The sequence below is a fragment of the Ornithodoros turicata genome, chromosome 3, assembly GCF_037126465.1.
Source record: "Ornithodoros turicata isolate Travis chromosome 3, ASM3712646v1, whole genome shotgun sequence".
Classification (NCBI taxonomy): domain Eukaryota; kingdom Metazoa; phylum Arthropoda; class Arachnida; order Ixodida; family Argasidae; genus Ornithodoros; species Ornithodoros turicata.
In genome coordinates, this window is record NC_088203.1 from 73,215,096 (window position 1) to 73,242,067 (window position 26,972).

At 44.1% G+C, this 26,972-nt stretch overlaps 1 protein-coding gene and 1 long non-coding RNA gene across 2 annotated transcripts; one reads left to right on the forward strand and one right to left on the reverse strand.

Annotated features, from left to right (window-relative positions):
* The first annotated feature begins 6,408 nt into the window (after window positions 1–6,408).
* On the forward strand, window positions 6,409–21,145 carry LOC135387324 (uncharacterized). The gene is made up of 3 exons (XR_010421047.1): window positions 6,409–6,479; window positions 8,281–8,433; window positions 20,943–21,145. It is a non-coding gene; the product is annotated as an uncharacterized LOC135387324 (long non-coding RNA).
* A 762-nt stretch (window positions 21,146–21,907) lies between these two features.
* LOC135389639 (tigger transposable element-derived protein 4-like) lies at window positions 21,908–22,612 on the reverse strand. The gene has a single exon (XM_064619673.1). It carries the CDS (start codon window positions 22,610–22,612, stop codon window positions 21,908–21,910), a length of 705 nt encoding a protein of 234 aa, XP_064475743.1.
* Window positions 22,613–26,972: the final 4,360 nt, after the last annotated feature.

A 26,972-nucleotide genomic window follows, 5' to 3' on the forward strand; every position in this document is an offset into this window, starting at 1 on the left:
TGAAACTAGAACAAAAGAAATAGAATATATTCGCTCATGTTGTGCACACCTTATGCAATGGCCGAACGCGCGTCACAAACGCTATTCGCTGCGAGTCTAGTGCTCTCGGTGGTATTGGAAGCATAGAAATCACGAGAAATGAAACATCTGGTCCCTAATGAAGAGTTCTTTTAGGTGCTGGCACAGTTAGCGATGCAACAGTTCCAGCGTGGCAAAAAAAGACTCCCACACTTCACATGTAAACAAAGCTGGCTACCCGGCGGCTATCACGCAAGGTACTTTCTCCGGAGGCCGCATCGCGGCGCCACCAGTTTGTCGCACAGTCCCTATAGGGTTTATTCACGTGACGTCACGGAAGCGCGTCGTCTGCTCCGACGCCATATTGTGGTACCACCGGATCGGAATATCTGTGCGTGTTGACGACGTTGGCGGACTGTCTTTTGGATAGCTTCCTTCCAGAATGGATATACGGCTTCGTGTGTGACGAAAGTGCAAGCAAGAAACATATAGACAGCTGACGATCTGTCCCGTTATCGAGCGAAAATAAAGTTATGCTTTAGCGTTAATCCGTACCAAGGCCGTACGCTCTAAAGCGTGGTGACTGTGCACACGATGTGTCATTGTGGCCTCAGGTGGACCATAGAGATGTCCACGAATACTTTGTGATGAAGAATAGCTTGATTTCTGAGAAGCAACTCAAGGCAAAGAAGGCACTGGAGGCGTACATTTTTTTACAAGTGAGAAACCCGGACTGAGAGAGATTCAAGACGATCACATGCTAGAGCTTTCAGAGGTCAGAACCTTAATTTGACTCCTTGATATGTCTTATCGTCACAATGAGGTATCACAACATGAGGATGCTATGTCGTACAAAAATTTACGGCAACGTTATAATTATATTACGATAATACGATATTGCACGTCGGTATACTACTACTCGAAGTAATTACGGATGAATTACATACTTTTCAAATACAAATTATGTTCACTGAAATACTGGATATTTTTATGTTCAAAACTCAAGCAGTTCTCTTATTCCTAATTTCTCTATTTGCACATGTTGCTTCGCACAGTACTGTTGCAGACACATTCATATGACACTAGATGTACGTACAAAAATTAAATAATGCAAGCAAGGTTAAGATGTTGAGAGGAAGGAGGTTGTACAAGTGTGGTCATAGTAAATCACCGATAACATGCACACTCTATAAGACCTTCAAGTTTTCTGTTTCATATTTCTAATATTTTTGCAGGTGAACCATTCCCAAGCATTGTCTGCACCACATCTCAAGGTGTGGATTTTGTTTTAAAAGATCGAGAAATTGTGACAGCCCCACTGAGACTGCAGGGCGCCCATGCCACATGTGGCTGCCCGCAGTTTGCTTCTACCTGGAGTCCTGAAAGAAAAAAAAATCTGCACAGACTCGGAGAACAAGAGCCTCCCTGCACATGTACCCAGTTGCAAAGATGGATTTCACATCTGCTAAACCATTTACAGACCCTACGCCTGACATGATACCACAGCGTCCTTGCTGTGGACGACAAGTAGTCTAAGTAAAGTGCCCGTTTTACATAGGAAACGAGAAGCTTGAGCAGCTGCCCAATAAGCCTAGTAGCTGCGTATGACTTAATATTGGTGAGCTCATGGCCTGTGATACTCATGCCTACTATTATCAGGTGCAATGTTAAATGCTTGTGTATCAAGTAGAGTGTGCAGACTTTGTGCTCTGGAAAAAGATGAAATCTCTGTGCAACGGATTTGTAGGAATGATCAACTTCTTGAAGCTGCCATAAGAAAGGCTGAAGTGTTCTTCAGACATGCTGTTCTCAGAAATGGTGGAAAAGTGGTTCACCCAACAGAGAAAATAGGAGGACTCTGTGCAGATTAAAGCCTTATGTTACAGCAGAGGTTTGTGACTGTATTATGCATCATGCATTAAGTCAGTGGCAAATATGTATGATATGTTGGTACTGTAGACTTTATTGGTGCCAAATCATAAAAAAACATTTCAGCACACACAGAGTTGTTTTCATTTAAGACAGCATATCGTTACACGACAAGTCTGTTAACGTCAAAATAAGAATAGCACTCAATCGAGCCACTCGGGAGAAAGATGCTGACGCCAGAATATCAACTTCAACTTTCCACTCTTTTCTATATGGCAAATTCCACGTTTTCAATGTGGAACCGGCTAGGGTTATCGATCCATGCCATCCTAGAGTTCAACCTGAATGTTAGCTGCCAGCTATTTTACGACCAGTCACCCTATTTTCACATGATCTGTGTGGCCGTCACTAGCGAATGATGACATGGTCAGCCGTTGGTGTTGTTTGGACATTCACTTTCTCCTCAAGCCCAAAAGGCTGACGCAGCGTTTCCCACTTACGTGGGCATGTCGAATTCAACAGCTTTACTCAGTACGCTCCTGTTGTATTCATCACCGCATAATTATTTCCAAGCAAAACAGTCGCAAATTGTGTGCCCAACTAGCAAGATTTGAGAGTACGAGCAACAATGTCCAGATTAATCTCTAGGCACCACTGAGTTACAGGGATTCGTCAGGGCACAGCACACGACAGCAGTTTTGTTGATTGGTGATTAAACGGAAGTTCCTTACAATAACAAACAGTGTGAAACCTTTCTGAGCAAAAAGAATTAATTCTATAGGTTGACATTCACCGAATTCACCTTCATGCGTATGCTCCCTGTGCACGACACTTACGACCCCCTATTCGGAATACAGGAGGTCCTCCTCAGGTACCCGCGGACGCGGCTGTAGAGTATGTACCACTGCGCCCATACACCATGTTGCAAGCCCATTGGCCTAGACTGTGCGCGCGCTCCGATTGGTCGAGAACGTTTTGAAATCGCATTTTGTACGCGCGCATGTGCGTACAGTGTCTCGGCCGTTTCAGCATAGTTTCGAAATAGCATGGCCGGCATGTCGTCCTCCTGTGTTCGGTGGTGTCAATCGACAGAACAGTTTGCAGAAATATGTTCGTGGATTTATTCGTGCGTTATTGTGAGTCTACGCGTGCTGTGCTGTGCCTGGACACAACTATTATCCCACGAACAATTTCTCAACTGCGGTACCGGAATGCTTCATGAGTTGGGGCGTGAAGGAAAAGTTCGGGCGCCGTTGGATTTCGAGGACTGTCAACAAACACAGGATTACGTGCCACACAAGCGCTTTTCGCTTCGCTATAATGGATGCACCGCAGGCAGCGAAAGAAGATGCTCATCATGAAATGGTACGCACTCATGAGACTGGCTCTCGGTATTAGGAGTTGAACGGTGTGTTCGTTCTGCTTCATGTTCGAACTTTGTCCCAGTGTGTCAGCAACGCAGTGGGCTTTGTACGCACAGTGCACCCATGTATCAGATCTTTGAATTAGTGCTTTGTATGAAATAAATCTTTATTTTACCCCAAAATCGCTTTAGTTATTTTGAATACCGAGTAACGGCGGCAGGCCTGAAATCCAGTCGAAGTCGATGGTAGCCAGGACCGACCGAAAAGCCAGCCAGACATGGGGGTTCCTGATTGGCCGACTGGTTGTGCATAATATCCACCACGTCGCAATTTCATTGGTCGTGTGCCCAGTGTTGTGTGAATTATCTCAAACTATGGGCTCTATGGGGAGCTGTTGGAGCCATACAGGGAGCGGAGAAGAAAAAGAAGGCAATTACTATTGAAAACTACAGGAACACGGCTGAAGCACGTTTGGAATACATCAGCACACTGATTCCTAAGAAAGATGCGTGCTCATCAGCAATGAGGAGCGTTTAGAGCGCAATAAATACTCCAAATCAAATCGCTTCCCATTGTTTCCTATGGGAGCAGCCGGCGCCAGTGGGCCCTCCAACATGGCGGCCGGGTGCCGCACCTCTCTCCCACACGCCCCTCTCCTATGCGCGATCCAGCCTTTATACATACAGGGTGTTTCAAAAAACGTGTCATTCGGACTTTATAAAAAAACGGGGCGACGGAAAAATACGGGGTAAACGGCACCTGTGTGGCAACTGAATTTGCCATGTTGCAAAAATATTTTCATTTGATTTTAATTAAAATAAATTGAATTTCTTTAATTGAACTCCAAAATTTCCCAAGTCAACCTAACGTTTTTTTTACAGAATTAGAGAGTCCGTAGCGAACTTAGTCAGATCCACCAAGAAATCCGCTCGATATTGCAAATGGAACTGCCCCAAAAAAGTCCCGAAATTGAGGCTTCAAAGTTTCGGGTATTCAACGTCGCACCCAATCAGACGCAAAGATTCGTGGAGAGGGGGACATGCTCCTGCACCCATGAAAGGTAGAAGGTCGAAAAAAAAAAAAAACAGGGCGGGAAAAAAGAGGCGGAATCATTTTTGTTTGCCGCTTATCAAGGTATGGTGGAATGTCACCCGCCTTGTTATCGGCGCGTCTTGTGCTGCACGTCGGTCCGGCGATAAACTGTTCTAGCTTCATGGGGGCAGGAGCACGTCCTGCCCTCCGCGCATCTTTGCGACTGATTTGGTGCGCTGTTGAATACCCGAAACTCTGAAGCCTCAACTTCGGGACTTTTTTTAGGCAGTTCCCTTTGCAATATCGAGCGGATTTCTTGGTGGATCTGACTAAGTTCGCTACAGGCTCTCTAATTCTGTAAAAAAAACGTGAGATTGACTTGGGAAATTTTGGAGTTCAATTAAAGAAATTCATTTTTTTTATTTAAAATGAAATGAAAATATTTTTGCAAGGTGGCAAATTCAGTTGCCACACAAATGCCGTTTACCCCGTATTTTTTCGTCGCCCCGTTTTTTTATGAAGTCCGAATGACACGTTTTTTGAAACACCCTGTAGATATCAGTGCCCAGAACCGCCAAAGCGGGGCAGGGGGTAGAGAACAGATGAGGAAGGGAAAGGGGAAAGCACCACCAGCGTCATGGGTCACCCAGGGAGACAAAAAAAGCAAAGCAAAAAAGCTACTCAACCGTCGTCCAACGATTGGCCCAATGCTAGAGGTCACGTGAGTTTTTCTCGACAATAGAAACCCCTACACCAGGGGAATGAACGTGTAGTATATTTCTATTGTCGGGAAAAACTCACGTGACCTCAGACGCCGGGCCAATCGTTGGGCCTCGGTAGAGTAGTTTTTTGCTTTGTTTTATTTTGTCTCCATGGGTGACGCGTGACGTAAAGCGACGCTGCCGAGGGGTTCTCTTTCCCTTTCCCCTCTGTTCTCTCCACGCTTTGGCGGTTCTGGATTTTAGTTCGCATCCAGTGAAATAAATAAAACGCGGAAGCGTTCGCTCTTTCTGTTGCACAAGGTGCTTTATTTTTCGGGATTGGTATTTCCAAATCACACATATGCAGTCTTCTGTATCTGCGCCAAACACGAACTTGACATGAACATTGTTTCTGAAGTTCGAGTAATATGCCGAAGCAACTTCACATTCACTGTTAGCTGATGTCTCAAGTGGAAGACTTCACAGTAGATCAGTAAATTCACTGCACAGGCACACACAATCACAAATCCAGCATGACAGGAAACATGTCCATATCCCTCTGCTGCTTGTATAGTGTCACATGTCAAGGCTGACCCGTCACAAAGGAACCTGTGCAGCTGCTAAGCCAAAAGATGATGTTCCAACCACTCAGGGTGGCATATCCATTCTATTGCGTCCATGCCGATGCTTTTCTGAAGCAGACATGAGTTGAGCAGTACGCAGTACCTAGTTGATACCTGAGCAAGAAAGACCAGAACAGGGATCAGAAAACGTGAAAACTAAAAATTCTACCGGCCGAAATGCTGAGTATATGCCACAGGTGCGGTGCTATGCTATGCTACGCTAAGCGGCAGAATGGAATAGGAACTGACTTACCTGCCATCGAGTGGAAAAACACAGTAGTGATCCTTCTTGAATCGTTGTCGCGCCAAGCAAGCGAAGCAGACCTGCGCCTTCCACTTATCTATCACTGAATTTACTTGCAGAAGTATCCAAGAGGATTCGAGTTTTGCAGAGTCGGTATCGACGGGCACTAAAAGCCATCCAAAGCGGTACCGGCAAAGATTCTTTGCGTGCGTCCCTGCTGCACCATATTTCGAAACTTTACGGCGAACTGCTCCGGCACCCCAGACACGGCGGTGCCCGCTTTCCCGCGCCACGAAAAGGTTATAATTTCAAACCGACCAATGAGCGCTCGCATACCAGGGGAGCGGCCGCAGGAGCCAATGGGACGCTCTCGGTAGAGAACTCGCGCTTCGACGTAAAAATTTTGACGTTTTATGACGTTTGATGACGCGAAAGGCTCGCAGCGCCTCACTTTAGTCCGCAAAGGAACTCGCGAGTTTCATCCCCTTGCCTACACGTTCAACCCCTGCCACATATCCAATCTATAATCCAATCCAAACCGAAAGAACGTTAGCCGTGCAGCCGTGCGTTTCTGTATTTGTACCTGTGCGGGAAGTTTTGTCTGCCGAAATGCTGTGGAAGAAGCGTGGTATGTCTTGTTTGTCTTACGATTCATGCTCTGAGGCACAAGAGGCGCTTGTTGTTTCACTATAATACAATTTGGATGTTCAGGCAACGTTTCATATCGTGCTGCAATGTTTATCGACACACATGGGCAAACAACGCGAAGCGGACTGTTTGGGTGTCTGGGTGCAACTTGAGTGCAACACTCGTTGAGTGTTGCACTCAAAGAGTTATGGCAAGCGGGCCGAGCTTAGCGTTGCTTCGTCATGTTTCAAAACAAACCACACGCTCTACATCTTGCAATCCGTATCACTGCAGTAGCGTGATGCATGTACAGAAAGCTTCTCTGAGAAATGCTGTTGTGCGTTTCTCTTTGAGGTCTAACATCAGCCGTTGCATGCAAACCGATTCGTTTTAGCTCGAAGTGGATTGAAAACTGGGGAGACTTAGGTTGCAACACATGATGTTTTCTGTGTATTTCGGCTATGCTGAATCAATCGAATAGTCTCTAATTGAATATAGTCTCTCATTGACAATAGAGAGTTCAGGCAGCCAGGAATCAAGTTTGTAAAGCTTTATCTCTTCGGCATTTCTTAGCTGTGATGGCGCTGCAGGTTTTCACTCGTCGATGCCACGTTTTGCGTGCAGGCCTGACGCTAACAGTGTCAAGCTGGGAGTGCTCTTTACTATATGCGACAGGGTTCGCAGGCAGTGCAGTCACGTTGAGGTAGTGATGCATAAACACAAAACGTTGCTATAATCCTGAGGTCTCATTGCAGTGTGTTTCATGTGGTCACACCGATTCTGGCCATTCGGATGTAGTTTTCTTCAGTGTCTGGATCCAGACAAGAATTTCCAGGGATCCGTGACGAAAATACCCAGCAACAGTATTCAATTATCCAGATAGATGAATGTGCGAGTTAGGGAGACCCTTTTGGGCCTTTTTGTGACGAGCGCACAGCGCAGAGTTTGCCCAAGGCATCTCGAAAGCTTTAGTATGACCTTTCCTGTCGACATCAAATGAGTGAGCTAGGCAATGTAGGGTACACAGGTAAGGTGGGAAAGGGGAATTCTTCAGGGTTGTCACCCTGGCTTGACGGAATGTAGGTTCCATACTGTGCCTGGCTCAAGACCAGGTACAACAGCAGTACTGAGTGCCCCTTGTCAGTGAAGTTGATGGAGATTAGTAATTGCTACGGCAAATAAAGCTGTAATATGCAAAAAGAAGAAATGAAGCTCATACACGAAGATTCCTAGTCCAGGAGTGGGGAATCCAGTGGTGCGTCACTTGAGGACACGAGAAGTGCATAGAGAATGTCCTTGGCATTGTTTGAGTGGCAGAATAATGTCTCTCAAGTTAACAACATAGGTAGGAGCTTACAGGAATGGAACGTCTGCAGTAACTTTACATGAATGATGCTGGACGGTTCCTTATGCTCTCCAGTGTAAGCACAGGCTTTGTTGAGAATTCACGAATCGTCTCCTCTCGAGTTTTCATTTACCCAGATCCGTTACTATTCATACGTTGTTGCTGGGAATGACGAACTTTCTATAAACGGAGGTGGAACTGCACCTAATTAGCGCACAAAGTAATAAAAAGGTCTCATCAAACATGTGACTGCAAGAATGTACGATAATTTAATCACAATTGGTAGTAGAGTATTGGTGCATGACAGCTTTGAGACAGTAATGAACATAATTATCGTCCCCTTTCTGCTTCACATAGCATGTGTGCTAGTACTACTAAAAAGAGCATCATTGGCATAGAAAGCCCATTGGAATTTGACTTCAATGTCTACATCTGTCTCTTTGACACCTTTGCCTAGAGGAATGCTACTGGCATATCATCAACTTGATATTCATTTCACCTAGCAACGACAGAGCAACATGTAAAGGGTCCACCACAAGGCTTCAATCTCAGTGGGTGTGACACCTTCAGTGCGAGGATGAGGACGATTATGAACATCTCTTTAATTCAGGTTAGTATTTGCCAGACATTTTGTGGTGATGATGGCGCTTGTTTTTGTGTATTTTTCTTTGTTCCTGAAACTTGAGAAAATGTTGCTCTCATCGAATGCCCATGAGCTGCTCACCTGCACAGTTCTCAATCTGTTCCTTGATGATGGGTCCTTGTGATACTGCTGCTCCTCATGCGGTGTAATTGAGACAGAATGTCTTATCGAATAGCTGTAAGAGATGGGGTTTTAGAGATTGCCAGCTATATTACAGTACTCTCCATGTATTTCTCACTGCTCCACTCTGTCCCTCACTCCTTCCTGCTGGCCTCTCTCCATCTGTTCACGTCTGTACGCTGCTCATAGTCACAGTTGCTTCGCGGCGCTAACGCGGAACTAAAAAAAAATTATCACTGCTAGCCTGGTTTGTTTTTGTGCCATGAAAAGTAATCATCATTCTCACTACTGACCCCAATCCTTTCGACACCGTATCCTCCTCTCATTGTCATCCTCAGAGTGGCTGTATCACCCACAACACAAGTATGACATTTGAGTGCCGGCCACGAAAGAAAAAAAGTTTGTCACACGGTTTTATAACAAAGCCAGATTTCACGCTATAAACTAGACCAACGTCATGGCCGAGCGGGTTAAGACGTCCCGCTCGTTGGTGGTAGCCAAGGTTGTGCTGAAGACTGGGAGGTTGTGGGTTCGAATCCTACCACATTCTGTGATGTCTGAGGTTTGTCATGGGTTTTCAGAAGGCTCTCCAGATGAATGTTGGTGTAGTTCCTCCTGAAGTGGTCCCAGGAAGCATACTAACCCCCTGACCCCATTCCTTCCTGCTGTCCTCTCTCCACCTGTCCACGTCTGTATGCTGCTCATAGCCGAAGTTGCTCCGTGGCGCTAACGTGGGATTAGAAACGAAAAACGTGTCCCATTTGGTAGCGTGTCCTGCGCGTTGCACTGAACTGAAGAAGTTCAGAATTTAAATGCGTTCTGTAGAAGGACGAGGCCACCTACCGACTGACTCTCAATGGTATGCTAGAAAATTTAGGATTTTTGGGATTCTGGGAAGCACTTAAAAATTTGCCCATCTTTGACATTTTTCATAAAAATGGGTTTGTCCTCTACCAAATCGAAAAATGAAGTTTTGCAACCACAAAGTCCATCAGGACTACTTTCTAGTAAAATAGGTTATCCCTTTTTATCAACAATTGAGGCATAATAAAAAGAGTAAAAGTGAAAATCCTAGAAAAGTGCATATCTTGAAGAAAGACATGCTTCACACAGACCTGTGGAAGAGCATCTCATTTGTTTATGTGAGGAGAAAAAATTACAGAAGCTCTTGTTGTTAATCTGAAGAATTTTTTTCTTTCCAGCTGCATACATGCAACGTGTGCTTTACAGTTGCTCCTGCTGACCTCAGCAGCATAGAATAAAACTAAAATTTTAGCAAAATAAATGCGAGTAGCTGTTCTCTAAATAAATTAAGTCAGTATATTAAAAGATGGATTTGCCAACTGACCTCTTCTGACCGCCTCGCCAGGGCCGCAATTGGTCCCAAGAATGATTCAAGTTTGCTTGATGACTGTTTTTGCCTTTTTGCCTTTTGACGTTTGGCACGATGCAGCTGTAAAGTTTTATTGATCTCTATAAGTCTCGACCCTGTACACTTTGCATTCCATCTTGGGTTTCTCCTTCCTTCAGATCTCCGAAATTTTTACCTTCGTTGGCATTAGATCCGTTCTACAGTTAGAGCACAGTTTTAAATAAGACAAAGCCTAACATCAAGCAGGACTGGCATTAGAGCCCTGCACGGGCCCCCGACCCGAGCCGGGCTCGTTATTGGCTGTGTGCTCCGGGCCGAGCCCGGGCCGACAAAATACGCTAGCAGCGCGGGCCGGGCCGTTAAAATACGCCACCACCGCGGGCCGGGCCCGGGCCGACAAATATGTTTCCGAGAGTCAGGCCCGGCCGGGCCACGCAGCTAATTCCACACAATGGAGATGCATTAGTTCATATCATCATGCGCTTGCGTCATTCCTGTGCATATTTTGCAAAGACAAGCAAGGGATACTGCATTAGGCATATGATTCGACCCTCTAGAACATTCTGAAAGCCACTTTACATTGCTCGTCACTCCTCACGTATTTCACAATCACTTGGCAAAGCTTGGCGAGAGGGGTATGGACTGGGAGAAGGAGTTTGTCGACAGCATCCTCTACCTCCGCAAAATCTTGACAGTGTAACGATAACGCCCATGCCCGCGTGCGTTCTGGATTGAATTTGGTCTGGTGCGGTTATGGTGTTAAACCGCCATCACTTGTATGTTTGTCTTCTCTCCTTATAAATTTACTGATAAATTTGTTTGATAATCGCCAGAAACGCGTACGTCGCGGCTGGAAATACTATGCCGGGATCTCCTCGCCGGGTCACCGGGCCGGGCAGGGTCGGGCCGCATAAAAATATGAAGGTCCGGGTCGGGCCGGGCCATTTTTCGATGCGCCCGGGCCGGGTCAGGCCCGGAAAAGTCGGCCCGTGCAGGGCTCTAACTGGCATTGCCATACATAGGTTACTATACAGATTGTTTTTTTAATCGATACAGATTCAAAAAAGCTGTAAGAGCAGCACTGATGCCATTTTTGCAGGTGGGATATGTGACCAGGCTGATGTCTAGTAGGAAAGAGCATGTAATTACTGGACTAATTAGAAAGAAGCCATTCATTGTCTAAATCTATCATCCTTACTAAATACCCTGCAAAGCAAATGTACTTTGAGAGATAAATAGATAAATTTTGCTATGCAAATTTGTATTTATTTCCCAAAATTGCCATGTACACATCACAGCCAAGTGCAAGACTGCTGGTATCTGCCATGAAGCGGTCTCAATAGCAGCATAGACTAGAGAAAAAATATCGTGTACTGCAGGGTACCACTTGAACATAAGTGATACAAGTACAGGTAAAACAACTGAAGTAACTCTAGACTTCTTTAGCAAAAATATTTTTAACCATTCTTTTAAATACATATAATGCAGGCACATCTCTAATTTCATATAGCAAAGCTTTCCAAACCTTTGCACCATAGTAGTTTATATCAAATAATCCATAGTTTGTTTTAACCTGTGGCAGACATGATTGCTATGAATCGAATGTAGTAAAATGCAGTGTCTCCAATCTTACTATGTTGATAGAATCAGTGTGTATGTGTCTGTAGGCCAATTTATGCACAAGTAGCACAACTCAATTTTTAATTAATTGAAAAATTGTCTGTATATGCAAATACCACAATGCAAATGTGACTGACTCACTCTGGCACAGACACAGCATAATCCTAAATGTTGCATTTTGCAATCAGTAAAGCAGATTGAGGGTTGACACATGAGGAGATTCATACACCTCAACCGCGTACGTTACATGGGAATGGATTAGGGCATCATAAACGGATACCAATATTTTCAAAGCCGGCAATTTCCTAATTTTAGTAAGTGTAAAAATTCCCAGTGACATCTTTTTCCTTACAGCCAGCACATGGAGGTCCCAAGTTTTTATCAAGCACTACACCCAGGGTGTCTACCAACCTGGTAAACAGGGAATTGTTAGGGAATTTTGATGTAACTGGAAAAGCTAGGGGATTGTCAGGGAATTTGCAGCTGAAGTCAGGAAAACGGCAGCGAAAAAGCAGCTGAAGTCAAGGAAAACGGCAGATTAGTGCCGTGAAGATGCACAGCTAATCGTGAGTGCCGATTGGTGGTTGAGCAGCGATGCCGCAGCAACGTTACCGTGACTAGTAGTTCGCCAGTACGACAAGCTCTGAGGCAGAAAAGTAGGAAAGCCTCACTAATACTTAATAAATGGTCTGTTTTATGAGGGTTCTATATCAAAACGTAGGAGCAGGCACCAAGTTCCCTTTTGTTTTTGTCAGGGAATTAGCTTGAAATAGTCAGTGAAAACCTGGAAAAGTCAGGGAATTTGAAGGCTGCAATTTGGTAGATACCCTGAGAGTGAAACACTGTGTAGGATGATTTACAGTCAAACCTCGTTACAACAATATACACACAATATAATGAAATGCGCGATAGAGCAATGGTGTGGCGGCCATTGCCCTTGAAGGTGATTCTATTATGACGGCACGCTTGAACACGAACGCCACAGTTTTCACCGCAGAGCTTTACGCGATTCTCCTGGCTCTGCGGCACATTCAACAAACGACCTTCAAAATTCAATTATTTACTCCGTTTCGCTAAGCTCTGTGCATGCGCTGCTTTCATGCTCCGACAGCAAGAATCACCTCGTCAAGCGAGTACGGGCGCTTGCGACTCAGCTTTGTTCCCGAGGCTCTTCAATCTGTCTCTGCTGGGTCCCCAGCCACACTGGGATCCCGGGGAATGAACCATGAGGCCATGAGGCTCGGCGAGCGTTAGCACAAGAGGAGTCAGCTCTAGGACTACCCTAAAAAGACATCCTGCCAGTGTTAAAGAGAGCTGTCTACACACCTGGACACTCCTCTTGTGCCGTTTGATAATGTCATCCAATATTCGACCGCGTGTGGGTTACTTAGTCAGATGTAGATGTTCAGCATTGCTCCGCTTTTATCCTCTTTCACCGAACTCCTCGTGTAAATATATCATCCTGGATCACCTCATCGCTCACACTTGCAGATAGCTTTTAACTGCCACACTCACTTGTTATCGTCATCCTCCTCTCTCTCGTATCCTGGACCATCTCATCGTTCATACCTGTAGATAGCTTTTAACTACTCTCTCACATCTCTAACTCTCTCACATCGTCTCTCCCATAATCATCTCCCACACACTCACCATAGTTTTGGTGCTCTATGGCCTTTGTTGCCTTAGTGCATAAAAATGCATAATGTCTCTCTATCTCTCATCCTACCCGTTAAATAAGTCCTCATATATAATGCAGTTCCCTAACTCCACACCTTCAAATTTTCCTTAATAAGATACCATTGTCAACAATGTGAAATGGTTTTGAGAAATCCACAAAAATACCTATTATATTCACTGGGGCAAATGAGTCAAAAACACAAGTATTCACTTTTCAAGCTCAGAAAGTGGGACTGGCACTCCACGTGAGAGGGCCACCTGCATTGGAGCGATGAAGCTGATTGGAGTAGGTGTTAATCAGTCAGATAGATCACTCTCCGAAAAAGATAGGGCAAGGGTCATTTCGTTTCTGCACTGGAAAACTGCATACTTCTGATAAATCGCTAGAATCGCAGTGCTGAAAACACTAAGGACGATACAGGATGGACGCACTGCACTTTCAACAAATGTTTAATAATCCATCACCTTACGCAACACTTCAGTGCCACGTCGCTCCACTCAAACACACATTTTTAGCTTGTGTTTTAAAGAAATGCATGTATCTTATCAGAGTAAAATGCTGAACACGAACTTACACAATTATCTGCAAACAACCTGATCTGCCTCGCTTCCTCAAACAGTAACGCTCCCCTACCCCTACATTTCCTTAAAATCTGAGTTTTCTCCTACATGGCTGCACAATTCTTACATGTCTTTAAACGTTCTACTAAAGAACTGCTTTCTGCATTTTTTGTATTCTTGTGCTCACGCAGTGTTTTGTTGACACATCTGGCAGTCTGCCCAATGTATCCTTTTCCACCGGTCAGAGGAATTTTATACGCAACGCTTTCTTTACAATCTGACGAACTTTTCCATATGCTTTACGTTACATCCCTTTTTTGTGTAGTTCTACCTCTTTGTAAGTGAGCAAAAGCAGTTGCTTTTGCGAAATACAACCTTAACTGCAAATTTTACCCTGTGGGACACTGTGTGTATATACCTAGACACGCCAATCCTTTTGTAGTCTTCCAACTTTTCCTTTTTCTTCCTTTCTGTAGCTTCACTAAACATCCTACAGACAACATCGTAAATAGAGCTGCTAGGATAGCCCGCTTCTTTGAACCGACGTGCAAAGCTACTATTGATTCAATGTTGACAAGACCGATTTAAAGGGTTTTTTAACACACCCACCAGAGTACCGTGTTTGAACGATTTGTTTTGAACGGCAAGACAGGCTTTTCCACCTTCTGCTTATACTCCCAGCAAATCTCTTTGTCTCCTAAGCTTAACTCTAAGTCTAGAAGCTGTATTTTTGATTCAGTAGGTGGGTGATTTCACGCCGGATCATGCAGGGTGATCCAGTCGACCTCTCCAATTTTTTTCTTTCAAACATATATTAAAGCCTTGTCCCTAGGTGGCATATTGGTGCTGAAAGTAGTTCAAAATAATCTGTGGTTATTTTTTAATGAATTATGATATAGATGTATTCAGATGTGGACATTTCGACAATTGGGCTTCCTACAAAGTTTTACGCCACGTATCTTCATAGCTATTTGATGTATTCAGCTGACTTTTTTTCCACATATTGTTTGGGGTGGGTGGCATTGCATCCTAAGTTCTGAAGATCCTAAGCTTTGCCTTTGAGGAGATAAAAAATCGCAAAGTTGCCTCATTTGTAAAATGTGGTACGTCAGCTGTACGTCATCCAGGTACTTCAGCTGTAAAACATAACCCATCTGGAGTTTCGTTGAAAGATATTCAGAACAAGATCTCTATGGTCAAATTTTTCAACAAACACCAAGTAATCGTCCACGTACCTAAATGTCTTTTCTAACTATTCTGTTGTTTGAACTACCCTTTTCTGTATTTCTGTCGTACGACTCTAAGACAAAACTACTTAAAGGAGCACTAAAGAGATATACAACATGCTTTTTTTGTTAATGCATTGGCCTACGTTCCCAGCGGTGGACGTTTTCCAAAAATTATTGGCACCAAAAAGTAAATAACGGTTCAAAGCCAACACAATATTCACTGCACTCTTTCCAGCTCACGCTTCGCCCTGCGATGCCCTGCCGACAGTAGCCACATGTCATTTTGACGTCGTGCTCCATCAACCAGTCAAAATACGAGACGCTTATACGTTGATTTATTCTACTATCGGGAAGTGAGGTAAATTCTAAACATCTCTCCAATCGAAATGCACAACACAGCCTGTTCAAACCGTACCAGAAATCCGCAGTGTTCCACTTCATGTGCGCATTATATCTTCAGCGCTGTATTGCTCCGCAAGGTCACAGCGATGTTCCCACAACCGGTTCCCCCCGCACGCCGAAGTTTGTCTCAACAAGGTCCGTCATTGGCTAGAAGTCCGAAATCTCCCCCACCTCCAGTGACTGGATTGCAGCTTTGCTACACGTGCGAGACGTGTGACGTAGGTGCTCTCCGACAAGGAAGGAGAGTCACACGCGGACTGTGCTTTTTGAATGCCATTGTTTATTGGTAAATACGCTGGCTATAAGCAAAGCAATTACATGTTTGGATATTGCCAACCACATTCTTTCACGGGGCATCGTAACTGGGAAATGGTCGGCGAGCTGTTTAGTGCCCCTTTAATGTCAGAGCAATCCTAGACCCAATACAGATGCCCTCTTTTTGAATGAACATTCTTCCTTTCCACTCAACAACTGTGGCCTCCAAATACCTAAATAACAAAGTGAGAAAGATTTCCACTGAGCACCCTACCTCGTTCTGGGAACGAATTACACCAAACTTATCAGTACTAGATTCCACACACTGTTTTATCTGTATAGCTGTTATGTTGTAATACATATGTACCACATCTAAAGAAAAGCACACCAACTCAGTACCCACACTCATATTCTTAAGGTAATCAGTCATTTCAGCTGAATTTCTTATTTGTAAAGGGTCCTCTGCACTTAATTTGTGAAGTCCTTTTTGTAACAATTTACTCAATTCTTCTTGCCAAGTATTTACTTCCGAGACAACAGCACGAAATGGGAATTTTTTTTTATGTAACTTCACCGAAAACATATTATCTAAATACAATCTAGGAGCCTTCTTAACACACTTTGCCTCCTTTTCTTTGCCTAACTTAATCGTTCACTAGTTACATGTTCGTTCTTTCCCATCCAGCGTGTGCCGGGATGCCCACTAAAATGGCATCAGTGCTGCTCTCACAGCTTATCTAAACAATCTGTAATGGATCAAAAAAAGCCCTGTACATGGCATGTACGTAGCCTATACAGGGTGAAGAAAACGTGTCATTGTATTATAATAAAAAAGCTACACCACCTAGAATCGTACAGTCAACGGCATTTGTTTGTACTATGTTTTTGCCACCTCTTGATGCGAATATCATGTAACGTAAATTTAATTATGTAAATTTTTGTGAACTGAACTTGGAAATTTGCCAAGCAAAGGTCACTGTTTTACCCCACCGGTGTGAACGAGGAACCAGGAAGACGAGATCACAGGTTCCAAGTCAGTTGAGTTCCAACTATGGTCTCTTAAAACTGACGTAAATGCAGAGTTTCTTATGCAGAACGATTCTCTAATTTTCATTGATCAAGTGTCTTCATTGCAAACAAAGGTGATAATTTCTGAGGCCTGAAGGAACCAGAAACTCAATATGGAATGTAAGGTGTCCAAGGTCGAGACTTATAGACAGCAAAATAACTTTATAGCAGTGTGGCAGCAAGGGCCAAAAAGGGAAAAGGGAAAACTGTCGTCAAGCAAACTTGAATCGTCCTTGGGACCCCTGGCAGCCCCGACGTTGTGGCAGTCGAAAGAGGTCAATCACAATTCTAATACTGACTTAATTTGCTTAGAGAGCAGCTTCTAGCATTTATTTTACTAAACTTCGAGTTGTATTCTATGCTTTTTGAGGTCAGAAGATGCAGTGTGGGCTCATACTCAGCGACCACGCTGCGATGCCCATGTTACGAATATACCGCTACAAAAAAAGAAGAAAAAAACTCTTCAGCTGAATAAAAAGTACATACCTGATATTTCCTCCGTGCAAACGTGATTTTCTTCTTTGGAAGTTATGCGTGCACGTCTTTCTAGCTTGTTATTGCCACTGAAAATTTTCTCACTGAAATATTATCTTTCCGAGGTTTTACTATTTTTATAACACCTGAATAGTTGAAAGTGCAAGTGTATTGTATGTGCCGTAAGTATTAGAAAGAGGTCCTGATGGACCTTGTGCTTGCAAAATTCCGTTTTGATAGAGAATGCTGTTTTTATAAAAATTGTCAAAGTTGGGCAAATTTTGAAGTGTTTTCCATATTCCCTGAAAGCCTACATTTTGCTGGATCCTTGAGGCTCAGCCAGAAAAGTGGCATGGTTCTTCCAGAAGACATGTTTGAGGTTTGAGATTCTACGGTGAACGCTTATGACATGCTACCAGAGGGACCATGGTTTTGGCTTAGAGCATAAACTTCAGAGCCCTCTAGCATTAGAATGCTTCAGTGCTTGAGGCTAATATTTCGGATTTGCATACGTCTACCAACACAATGAATACTGACTTCTTAGGGTGAAAATCACCGATGGTCGGGCAGCATCGCTGAATCACTTGGCGTCAGATGGATCAAACTGCCTCTAAATCAGCATCAAACAGCGGAGGCTCATCTCATATGCTATAATTGCCAGACCAAAAAAGTTCGAAGTTTCTTGTTTGCAGCACCACGAAACGTCACTTTTGTGTTTTTTGTCATGTTAAGTTTAAATGAACAAAGTTATTCAAAAATGATTAAGCAAAGGGGTAAAAAAATAGTAATGGCTTATCTCTGCTGTCTTTGATATCTTTGCTAGTCTAAGTGGCTGTTAGCGGACACCCCTATGCTCGCATGGTCTCCTTGTAACGCATACACATGCACAGCAAGTTTGGGTTTCCCAGTTGCGGATTTTGGCGCGCTATCATATGCAGACACATCTGCAACTACTGGCTGAGTCAACGTCACTGAGAAATAGTTTTTCTGTGCGTTCGCTAGGGAGGGGAGGATGGAATGATAATCTCTCTGCATACTGCAATTCCGCTATGCGTAGAGCCCTACTGATACACGCAGATGTACAAGATCACGAAGTGGTGCACCAGACTTCAATGGCATAATTCTGGTGCAAAGCTTCTAGTGATCAGACAGGCAGACATAGCAAAAGACATAAGACAGTGATCAAAGCATTACTAATCATTGATACTTGATGGAGCTGCTTTTTTCATGTTTACTCAAACAACTCAGTTCTAACGCACCGAAATCCAAAAGAACATTTGTGAGCAGCTCGTCACCTCTGCAGCTGAACAAATAGCCTGTTTTGGGCGTATTGATATGATGGTTCACTACAGTGGGGACAGCATACTTTTTTTAATGAAAGATGGTTTCAGTATAGCTTATCCCTCTTTATTTGTGCAAACCTTCTTCGGTGTGGTCATCGTACCTCAAGGCAGAGAGCACATGTTGATTTGCAGCCACTTGTTACCATATTTCAGATCTTGAAAAACAGACAATACCTTGCAAGTGCATAAGTTGGACGTTTTACTTTTTTAGCCCAATGCATATGATTTCTGTAGCCAAAGTCCTCCTGAAGGACTACTTGACTTTAAGGTACAGAGAACTGTCACTGTGCATGACTGAGCAACTTCAGGGCAGCTATGTTCACCATTTCCACACAAACAAATTTTTTTCTAAAGCAAAAATGTGTACTACCCCTTTTGGGACCTTCAGTGGACATCTTTTAGAGAAAAATCTGATACCGAAGCGGGTCATTTGTTGCAGTAATTAATTGGTTTCGGTTTACGTATTTTTGTCGCGGCTGGTTGCAGCAAAGTGCAAAACGGCATATTTCATTGGTGTAATTCATTGGTGTAAGGACGTAATTCATTGATGGATAAGGGAGTGAAAGAGCGTCCTTTTGCGCTTCACCGCGACCAGCCGCGACAAAAATATGTAAACTGAAACCAATTAATTACTGCAACAAATGACCTGCTTCGGTGGCAGATTTTTCTCTAAAAGGTGTCCACTGAAGGTCCCAAAAGGGGTAGTACCCATTTTAATGCCGACAGCGCCCTGCTTTAGAAGTTACGCTTTTTTACGAAACTCTTTTGCATTTTTATTTTAATAATGAGCGCCTCCCACTCATTCACACGGTGTGTAGCTTGTAGGTGGTATCGGACAGATACTTGTAAGAAAGAAAGTTCGTGGATTGTTGCACCCGTTTGGCGAATTATTTAGCCCGGGGATTTAACTGAAACACTCGGTATACAGTCATGTCTCGCTTATCCGGACAACTCGGGAGTCTTCCCATTTTTTTAGATCTACCGTTCGTCAGTTTCTAAATAACAAAGCAGAAAAGAAAATACAAACGTTACTGACATTAAAAGCTGCAGCTTCGACTCGTTGGAGCTGAAGTGCAGTTTTTGTACAGCAGTTTTGTTGTAATCGTTTCAATAGACCTCTTTGTTGGAGACATGTTTTGATTTCATACATAATAAGAAAAGTGAGGTCAAAATTGCATGAGACCCCTTTGTGTTGGGACGTCGGTTGAAGACAGGGCGCAGAAGCTGCACATTTGTTGAGCAAGCTGTTATTTTCTTAGTGTTCAAAAGGTGGCACCCCTTGCTTACCAGTGGCATCTTTTGTGTTGGGACAGTACACAATTTATTTGTTTATGTACCCTCAAGGCCATGAGGCATATTCTTCCGCGAGGTAATTCTTCCAAGAATCTTAAATAAATAACCTTCTAATCTTGCTCGTGATGTAGGTGATATATGAGACCTATCCCAAAAGTAATGAAAATGTTTGTTTTTGTGTGTTCATTCAGTGGCTGCAGGAGGGATGCCACCATTTGCACTTGTTCCCAATATCTGACATCCCTCTCCACAACCTCAACCACCTTGCCAATGTACCTTTCATTGAGTTTCGTAATTGCCGGCAGCGGAGGGACCACACAAACATCCTGAAGTGCCGCTACGGTAGAGCCAAATATCTAGTATGTTTCTATTTAAATTTGTACGCGCTAGAAAGCTGGGTGTGTGATGCAATGCTGTTACGGATGGGCTTTGCCTTCCAGTTTCCCTGTCGATTCCCACATTCCCACACTAGGTCAAAGACTGATATTTTTGGGAGACGAAAAAGCCATCTAATCAGTCTTCAGCACCGTGTCATAATCGTAGCTTTGTCGTATTTTGTCAGTATCAGTGTATTGGTTTTTTGACTATATGGTGTAGTACACAACTACTCAGATGAATCTGTTTTTTTTTTTATGGGCAGTATAAAATAGATGATTTCAGAAAATCCCTGTGCTCCTGTGTACACGTTGCATCCTGGGAGAATATTGGAATGAACTGTGCTTCATGTTTCATTTTCGCTGACCTTGACTCCTCGTGGACAATCGGATAAGAGAAGGAACCGAAACAGTTTTAAGACATTCTCCTCCTTTAACCATTTTATCTGTATCCTCCTTTGTTTCGAGCAAGTTCCCATAGTTCAAATGGGCGCTAAGCTCTGGGATTTTCTGAAGTCGTCTATTTGAACTGGGTTGAAAGATACAAAGTGAAGGGCATATTCTACACATGTAGAAGTAAATCATGATATGGTCCTGTTCTTAATTAAATATGTTAGTTAGACACCCCAAGTAGTGTTCAAGATCTCCCAGAAACTATATTTACCTGTGCTCTGTTTTTCTTTTTCAGTTGAGTTCAGTGTAGACTCCTTGTTGTGCAGTGTTGTGTGGACGACTACTGAAGATTTTTGAAAAGGAACATTGTGCTGTGCCTTCGTCACTAGACATGTGTACATTTGTGGAATTTCTGCATTAGGTGTATTTGGCGTGTGGAAGTTCCATAGAAAGATGGGAAGAAAACAGGTAAGTGCAAAAGCCTGTCAACCTTTAGTGCCATAGCAAGTATTGTTCAGCCATCTTACCAAAGTTGTTTGCCAACACTGGGGTTGAGCTGGGCTGCAATCTAGGTGTCTCCTGTGGAACACACTATTGGGGACTATGGGGGGAGAAAAGACACAGACACATCTCTCAACATAAAACACACTCGAGGATCTTAATCCCCAAATCTACACACAGGACAGTACCTTATTTGAAGTAGTACTAGTAGAGGGTCTTGTGGATGCCATTCTTTATTGCCTTCTCAATGAAAGATGCCTTCTATGAAAGAATGGCTAGAAAGCAAGCGAGTGGAGACTCGAATATATGCCGAAAAAACCCTGAGACTAGCGAGACAGTGAAAAAAATTGACGCACAAAGACTTAGTCTGTGACAAAGTCTGACACAGACAGTCGTCGTCTTCCTAGTCTTGGGGTTTCTTTCGTCGTATCTTCTATGAGTTCTCTCCAAAAGCAAGTGCGATGCTGGCCACAAGCATTTTTCGTTTTGAAAAAAAGAGAGAAGTTGGCATGGGAGTACAGTGAACTCCCTTTAAGACGAACACGAAGGGGCAACGAAAATTTGTTCATCTTAACAGAAGTACCCAAATTGTCATGGGCAATGAAATTAGATCATTCATATCTGGTACACAGGATAAAACTGGCATCAACACAACATTTATTATGTTTATGGGTTTGCACTTGAGGGGCAGCTGAACCATTCTGTCACCTTAGACTGACGCTGCTGGGACAAGCGTTGCTTCGCCACAAATGAACTCATCTATCCAATGTTTGCGAGAAATTGTTCAGTGTCATTGTGTTGCTGGAAATATTGCACCAATATGCTGAAAGCATCATCTGCAGTATTAGAGGTGACTGGTGGAAGTTCGTCGTCTTCACACCCATTTTCCACTTCGTCATCACACGTCTGTGCTCCAGTACAGAGCACCTCTTCAATCAGCGCATCCATGGTGTCCTCCCTACATGTGGCGACATCATCATCAACACTGGAGTATACAGCAATGTCCACCGGCACACCAATACTGCTCAGTGTAGACATCAAGTCTGTGTCCTCCTGCAACTCTTCACTGCCTTCCTCTGCAGCTGAGCAGCCGTCCTGGATGAATCCTGCATGCCTGAACGAGTTGGCTATGGTTGCTTTACTAACTTGTTCCCAGGCATTGGACAGAAGGTGGATTGCACTTAGGAGGGTCACTTGGTATTCTTTACCATTCTCCATGCACAGAAGCATTCTTTGGAGAAGGGACTGCCTGTAATGCCTTTTGAGACTGCTGATCACTCCCTGATTCATTGGCTGCAGCCTGGCCGTGGTGTTTGGCGGGAGAAACTCCACTCGAATGGCCGTAAGTCCACTAACGATGCCATGTCCCGGGCAGTTGTCGACCAAAAACAGAACTTTCCGACCCTCTCTAACGAAACGACGGTCCATTCTGCGCAGCCATTTCTCAAATAGCACCTGCGTCATCCAAGACTTCGTGTTTGCTTCGTAGTCAACAGGGAATGTCCTCACACTTTGGAAGCACCTTGGTGACTTGGCCTTGCCAATGACGAGAAGTTTGAGTTTTTACGTCCCACTCATGTTCGCGCCGACTAGCATAGTAGCCCTGAGTTTGCTGTGCGTCCCGCCAGTGCACGGGTCTCCCGCAAACGCGAGTGTCCGATTTGGAAGAAGTTGGTAATACAGGGCAGTCTCGTCAACGTTATAGACGTCCTCCGGGTTGTACTCTCGTAATAATAATCTCATTTTTGTCAAGCACCAGTCATCACTAATGGCTTCGTCGACGTCTGCAGCTTCCCCGACAACCGACCGAAACACCAGGCCATGCTGTGTCTGGAAATGGTCTAACCAGCCATCACTGCACGTGAACTGGACATTGAGCCGTAAGGCTATCTCCTGGGCTTTCGCACGAAGCACAACACCATTCACAGGAAGACCCACCGCTAGTTTTTGTGGGATGTGCAGCCAGAGTCTAGACCCACCGCTGTTGTAAGATTCTAGAATCTATGCGCTGCGCTTGACGATACCCGTGACGGTGCTCTTCGCAATGCCGTACTTCTTGGCGATTTCAGTCTTCGAAAACTTGCCACTCTCCACGTCAGTCAGTATCTTCACCTTTGTTTCAAGGTGAAGGGATTGGCAGGGCTGCTTCGACATCGCGTTGGAGCGTGTTGAAACTGGCGACAGCTGATATCTGATTAATGGCCTCACATGGATGTGGAAACAGTTCCGGATGCTGAGCGGTGATTGGTTTACGTGTCCGGATGTACAAAGTGTATTCTCCAATGGTGAAGCTTTTCACTGTCATGTGACATCGATGATTGGAGAGCCCGCGAACAGGAGGTGCTAGAGCCCGCGAATAGGAGGAGAGAGGGCTGCAAAAAATCGAGCTCATACACGGCTCTGGTTGAGCTTGTCTGCTAACTCCATCACCTGTGGAGGGGGGGAGGGGTAATTTATTGACATAAAAAAAAGAGAAACAGAAAGGGAATCACCCGTGTGATCAGTGCAGTAGCTAGGAGACAGAAGTAGCCAAACAGAGTAGAACAATTTCAACGTTAATTCCAAATACGAAATAGTACCCGCATACGAAAGTATCTGAAAGTTCTTCTAGGGCTATGGAACAATCCACCATCCTAACGCCCTGCAACGATTTCTGACAGACACAGGCTGGGCTCGACGTTGACTGACACTCCTTGACTCTGACTACTCTAGTGTCCCAGTGACCACGTATTTCAGTGTGCACTACCTGCAACCAGGGACGGGGAGCGAAATTACAGGCCCTGGGGATGGGTCATGCCCGGGACCCCCTCCTCACGATACCGTCGTGATAACACAGTTCAGTACTTCTTCTTTGTATGATTACGACCAGAGGTGGGCAACACTCCTCATGGTCTTTGCCCTCACCTCGATTTTCGTGGACGGAGCTTTGTCCTCACCTCACCTCACCTCAACTACTTTTCGGAGAAGTTCCCTCACCTCACCTCACCTAAAAAAAATTCAGAGAATTTTCCTCGCCTGCCCTCACCTCAAATAATTTTTCAGAAAATTTTCCTTGCCTCACCTCACCTCAAAACATTATCAGAAAAATTTCCTCACCTCACCTCAGCCTTTCCTGAAAAAATCTTTCCTCACCTCACCTCAAAACCTTTTCAGAGAATTTTCCTCACCTCACCTCGGCCTTGCATAAAAATTTTTTTCCTCACCTCACCTCAAATCCCGTGAGGTGAGGGGGTTCAAGGCGCCCTCACCTCACTTGCAGTTAGGAGGGTGCCCCTCCCTGCTCAAGGTCGGCGCTTCTCACTTTTTTAAATGACGAAAGTACGCAGCGTAAAGCAAGTATCGAGACTAAAGTATCAGGTCCCGACTCTCTGCTTCAGCGGTAGATTGTGACTGTAGGTGTTTGTGGCGCAAGCGCAACAGAGGACAGAAAGTGCCACGACTGCGGTGAGTACCTGATGAATGGCGATGATAGCTGAAATTATTTACGGATCATGTCCTACGCATTATATCATGGCCGCTCACCATCAGCTAGTGGGATGGCAGGTGCATTGCTAATTGTCTCGTTCACCGCCTTCGCAGGGCATCCGATATGTTGAGCGCTACAGTGGTGGTCGAATCGAAGCACAGCTTTGTGAATCATAATCGTATGAGTGTCACGTCATCAGTGCACCCAATGTCGTGCCCATATTGCCCCCTAGTTTTTGTGGGATGTGCAGCCAGAGTCTAGACCCATCGTCAGGACTCAGGACCAGCCAATAAGCAGCGATTATTGATAGTGAAGTGCAACGACTCGCGTCGTTCGGTTTACAACAGGCACTGAAAAAACAAATAAAGTAAAGAAGACCGCCCTAACAACTACCTTTTGCCAACTTGCCTCATATCACCTAAAAATTTTCCAACAAATTTTCCCTTTTCTTCTCTCGACACACACAAAAAAAAGTCCTCACCTCACATGAAAAAGGAATCCTCACCTCAAAAAATTTTAACAAAATTTCTCTCACCTCACCTCAAAAATTTTTCAGAAAATGTATCTCATCCCACCTCACCTCAGCCTTTCTGGAGAAAAAATTTCCTCACCTCACCTCAAAAAGTTTTCAGAAAATTTTCCTCACCTCACCTCACCTCAGTCTTTCCCAAGGAAAAGTTCCCTCACCTCACCACCTTCTAGGAAGATTTTCCCTCACCTCACCTCAACCATTGCTCCAAAACATCCGGGATACTGTTCACATGCAACTGATTTGTGCTGAAACACCCTCTAAACACACCCTCTAAGTAGTTCACAAAGTCAAACAGTTCTTTCGAAGGGTACATGAGACCACCTCTGTCAGAGAAAACCGTAAAATCAGAGCACGCATCAGTCTTCCCTTGAGTGGCAGGAACAAGCAGTAGGGCACGACATGTGTGGCATGCAGACTTTTTCAGGCATTTTCTAGCAACATACCCAGCCATGTAGTAAACTAGACGAGCATCACTGTTTCTCTTGACAAGGCTAGAATGCTCTTCAGTGCAGCACGCGGTTTCAGTGCTGACAGCATCCTCCAAAGCATCAAGATTCCCTTTCGAAATACGCTTATCAATGCTGAGCTGTAATTTTGCAGACTGAGTTAAGTTTGCATCTCCTGTGTCAAGTAGTGCAGTAAGCACTAGCGGTTCAACACTGCTACCACGGACTGGTTTTGCAAGGCTATAATAACTCAAACAGTTGACAGTTATTGAGAACTGTTCTGGAGTCGGGTCGGGTGATCATTACAACCTGGTGACTGGCGTACAATTCCAAACAGGTTTTCAATAGGGTCTTGACTTAGCCGAGACGTCATGAGGTACTGGTAGCCAAGCTCTTTGGTGATGTAGCTAAGCAAGGAAAGCACGCTGCTAATCGTGACTCTGAATCCAGTTGCAGTTGACTTGCTTAGGAAGCCCATACCATTCTTTGCATGATGTTCCCATTTCGTGAGATAGTCAAGAAACCCTGTAAGTGCAGCAGTGCCACTCGAGTTGGGACGCAATGCTTCAGACTTGTAGCGGGATGTCATTACTTTGATGAGCTGATTGATCATTCTGCAATAACAAAAAAAGATGGCGCAATCAGTGGCAGTCCCAGAGCACTGTCGCTCCTCAATCAAAATCATGAAAGCTACCTGAAAAATGACTCCGTGCCATCGATTGCTCCCACTTTGTATCTCGACTCAATGATGTCCTTGTAGTGGTTCAAGCCACGCAGCACACGGTCGCCAAAGAGCTGGAAATATAACCCAATTTTCTAGCGCTATGTAGCAAAGCGCTATATGTGGGAACTGGCCTTAACACACGTGAAAGAGCAACACAGCGAATGGATTCAGAGTAGTGGATTTGCATTTACATTCGGAGTGAACTTATTATATTTATTTATCTACTCAGAGGGACAATTTTAGTAGTGGGGCAATACACTCAGTGATTACAACACATATTTTTCATTCCAAAAAAACTAACTAAAAAAAGATACTACATGGAAAACCTCTCTGTGTGTGTCGCTGAAACAACACAATCAAGTAATGCATTCCACTCAACAATTGATTGTATAAAAAAATAAAAAATGATACACATCACAACAACAGTCAACACATCTGATTTATTTTTCTGCTGTGATCCTACCTTTGTGATGCTTGTGGTGAAGAAATGTGGTGCTTTCAGGTAAACATTGCCATACCACTAAAAAATCAATACCACTTTTATGAAAAGAGTTTAAGCCTTTGGACTTTTTGCTGTGCAGCCAATGTCGACAAATTCTGCTGCTATTTCACGAGTGTAGTACTCTGTCTATAATTGAAAATACCTGACACAAATA

What these genes read in the sequence shown, in the direction of transcription:
- LOC135389639 (XM_064619673.1), bottom strand. Translation starts at nt 22,612, where the DNA reads ATGACGCAGGTGCTATTTGAGAAATGGCTGCGCAGAATGGACCGTCGT.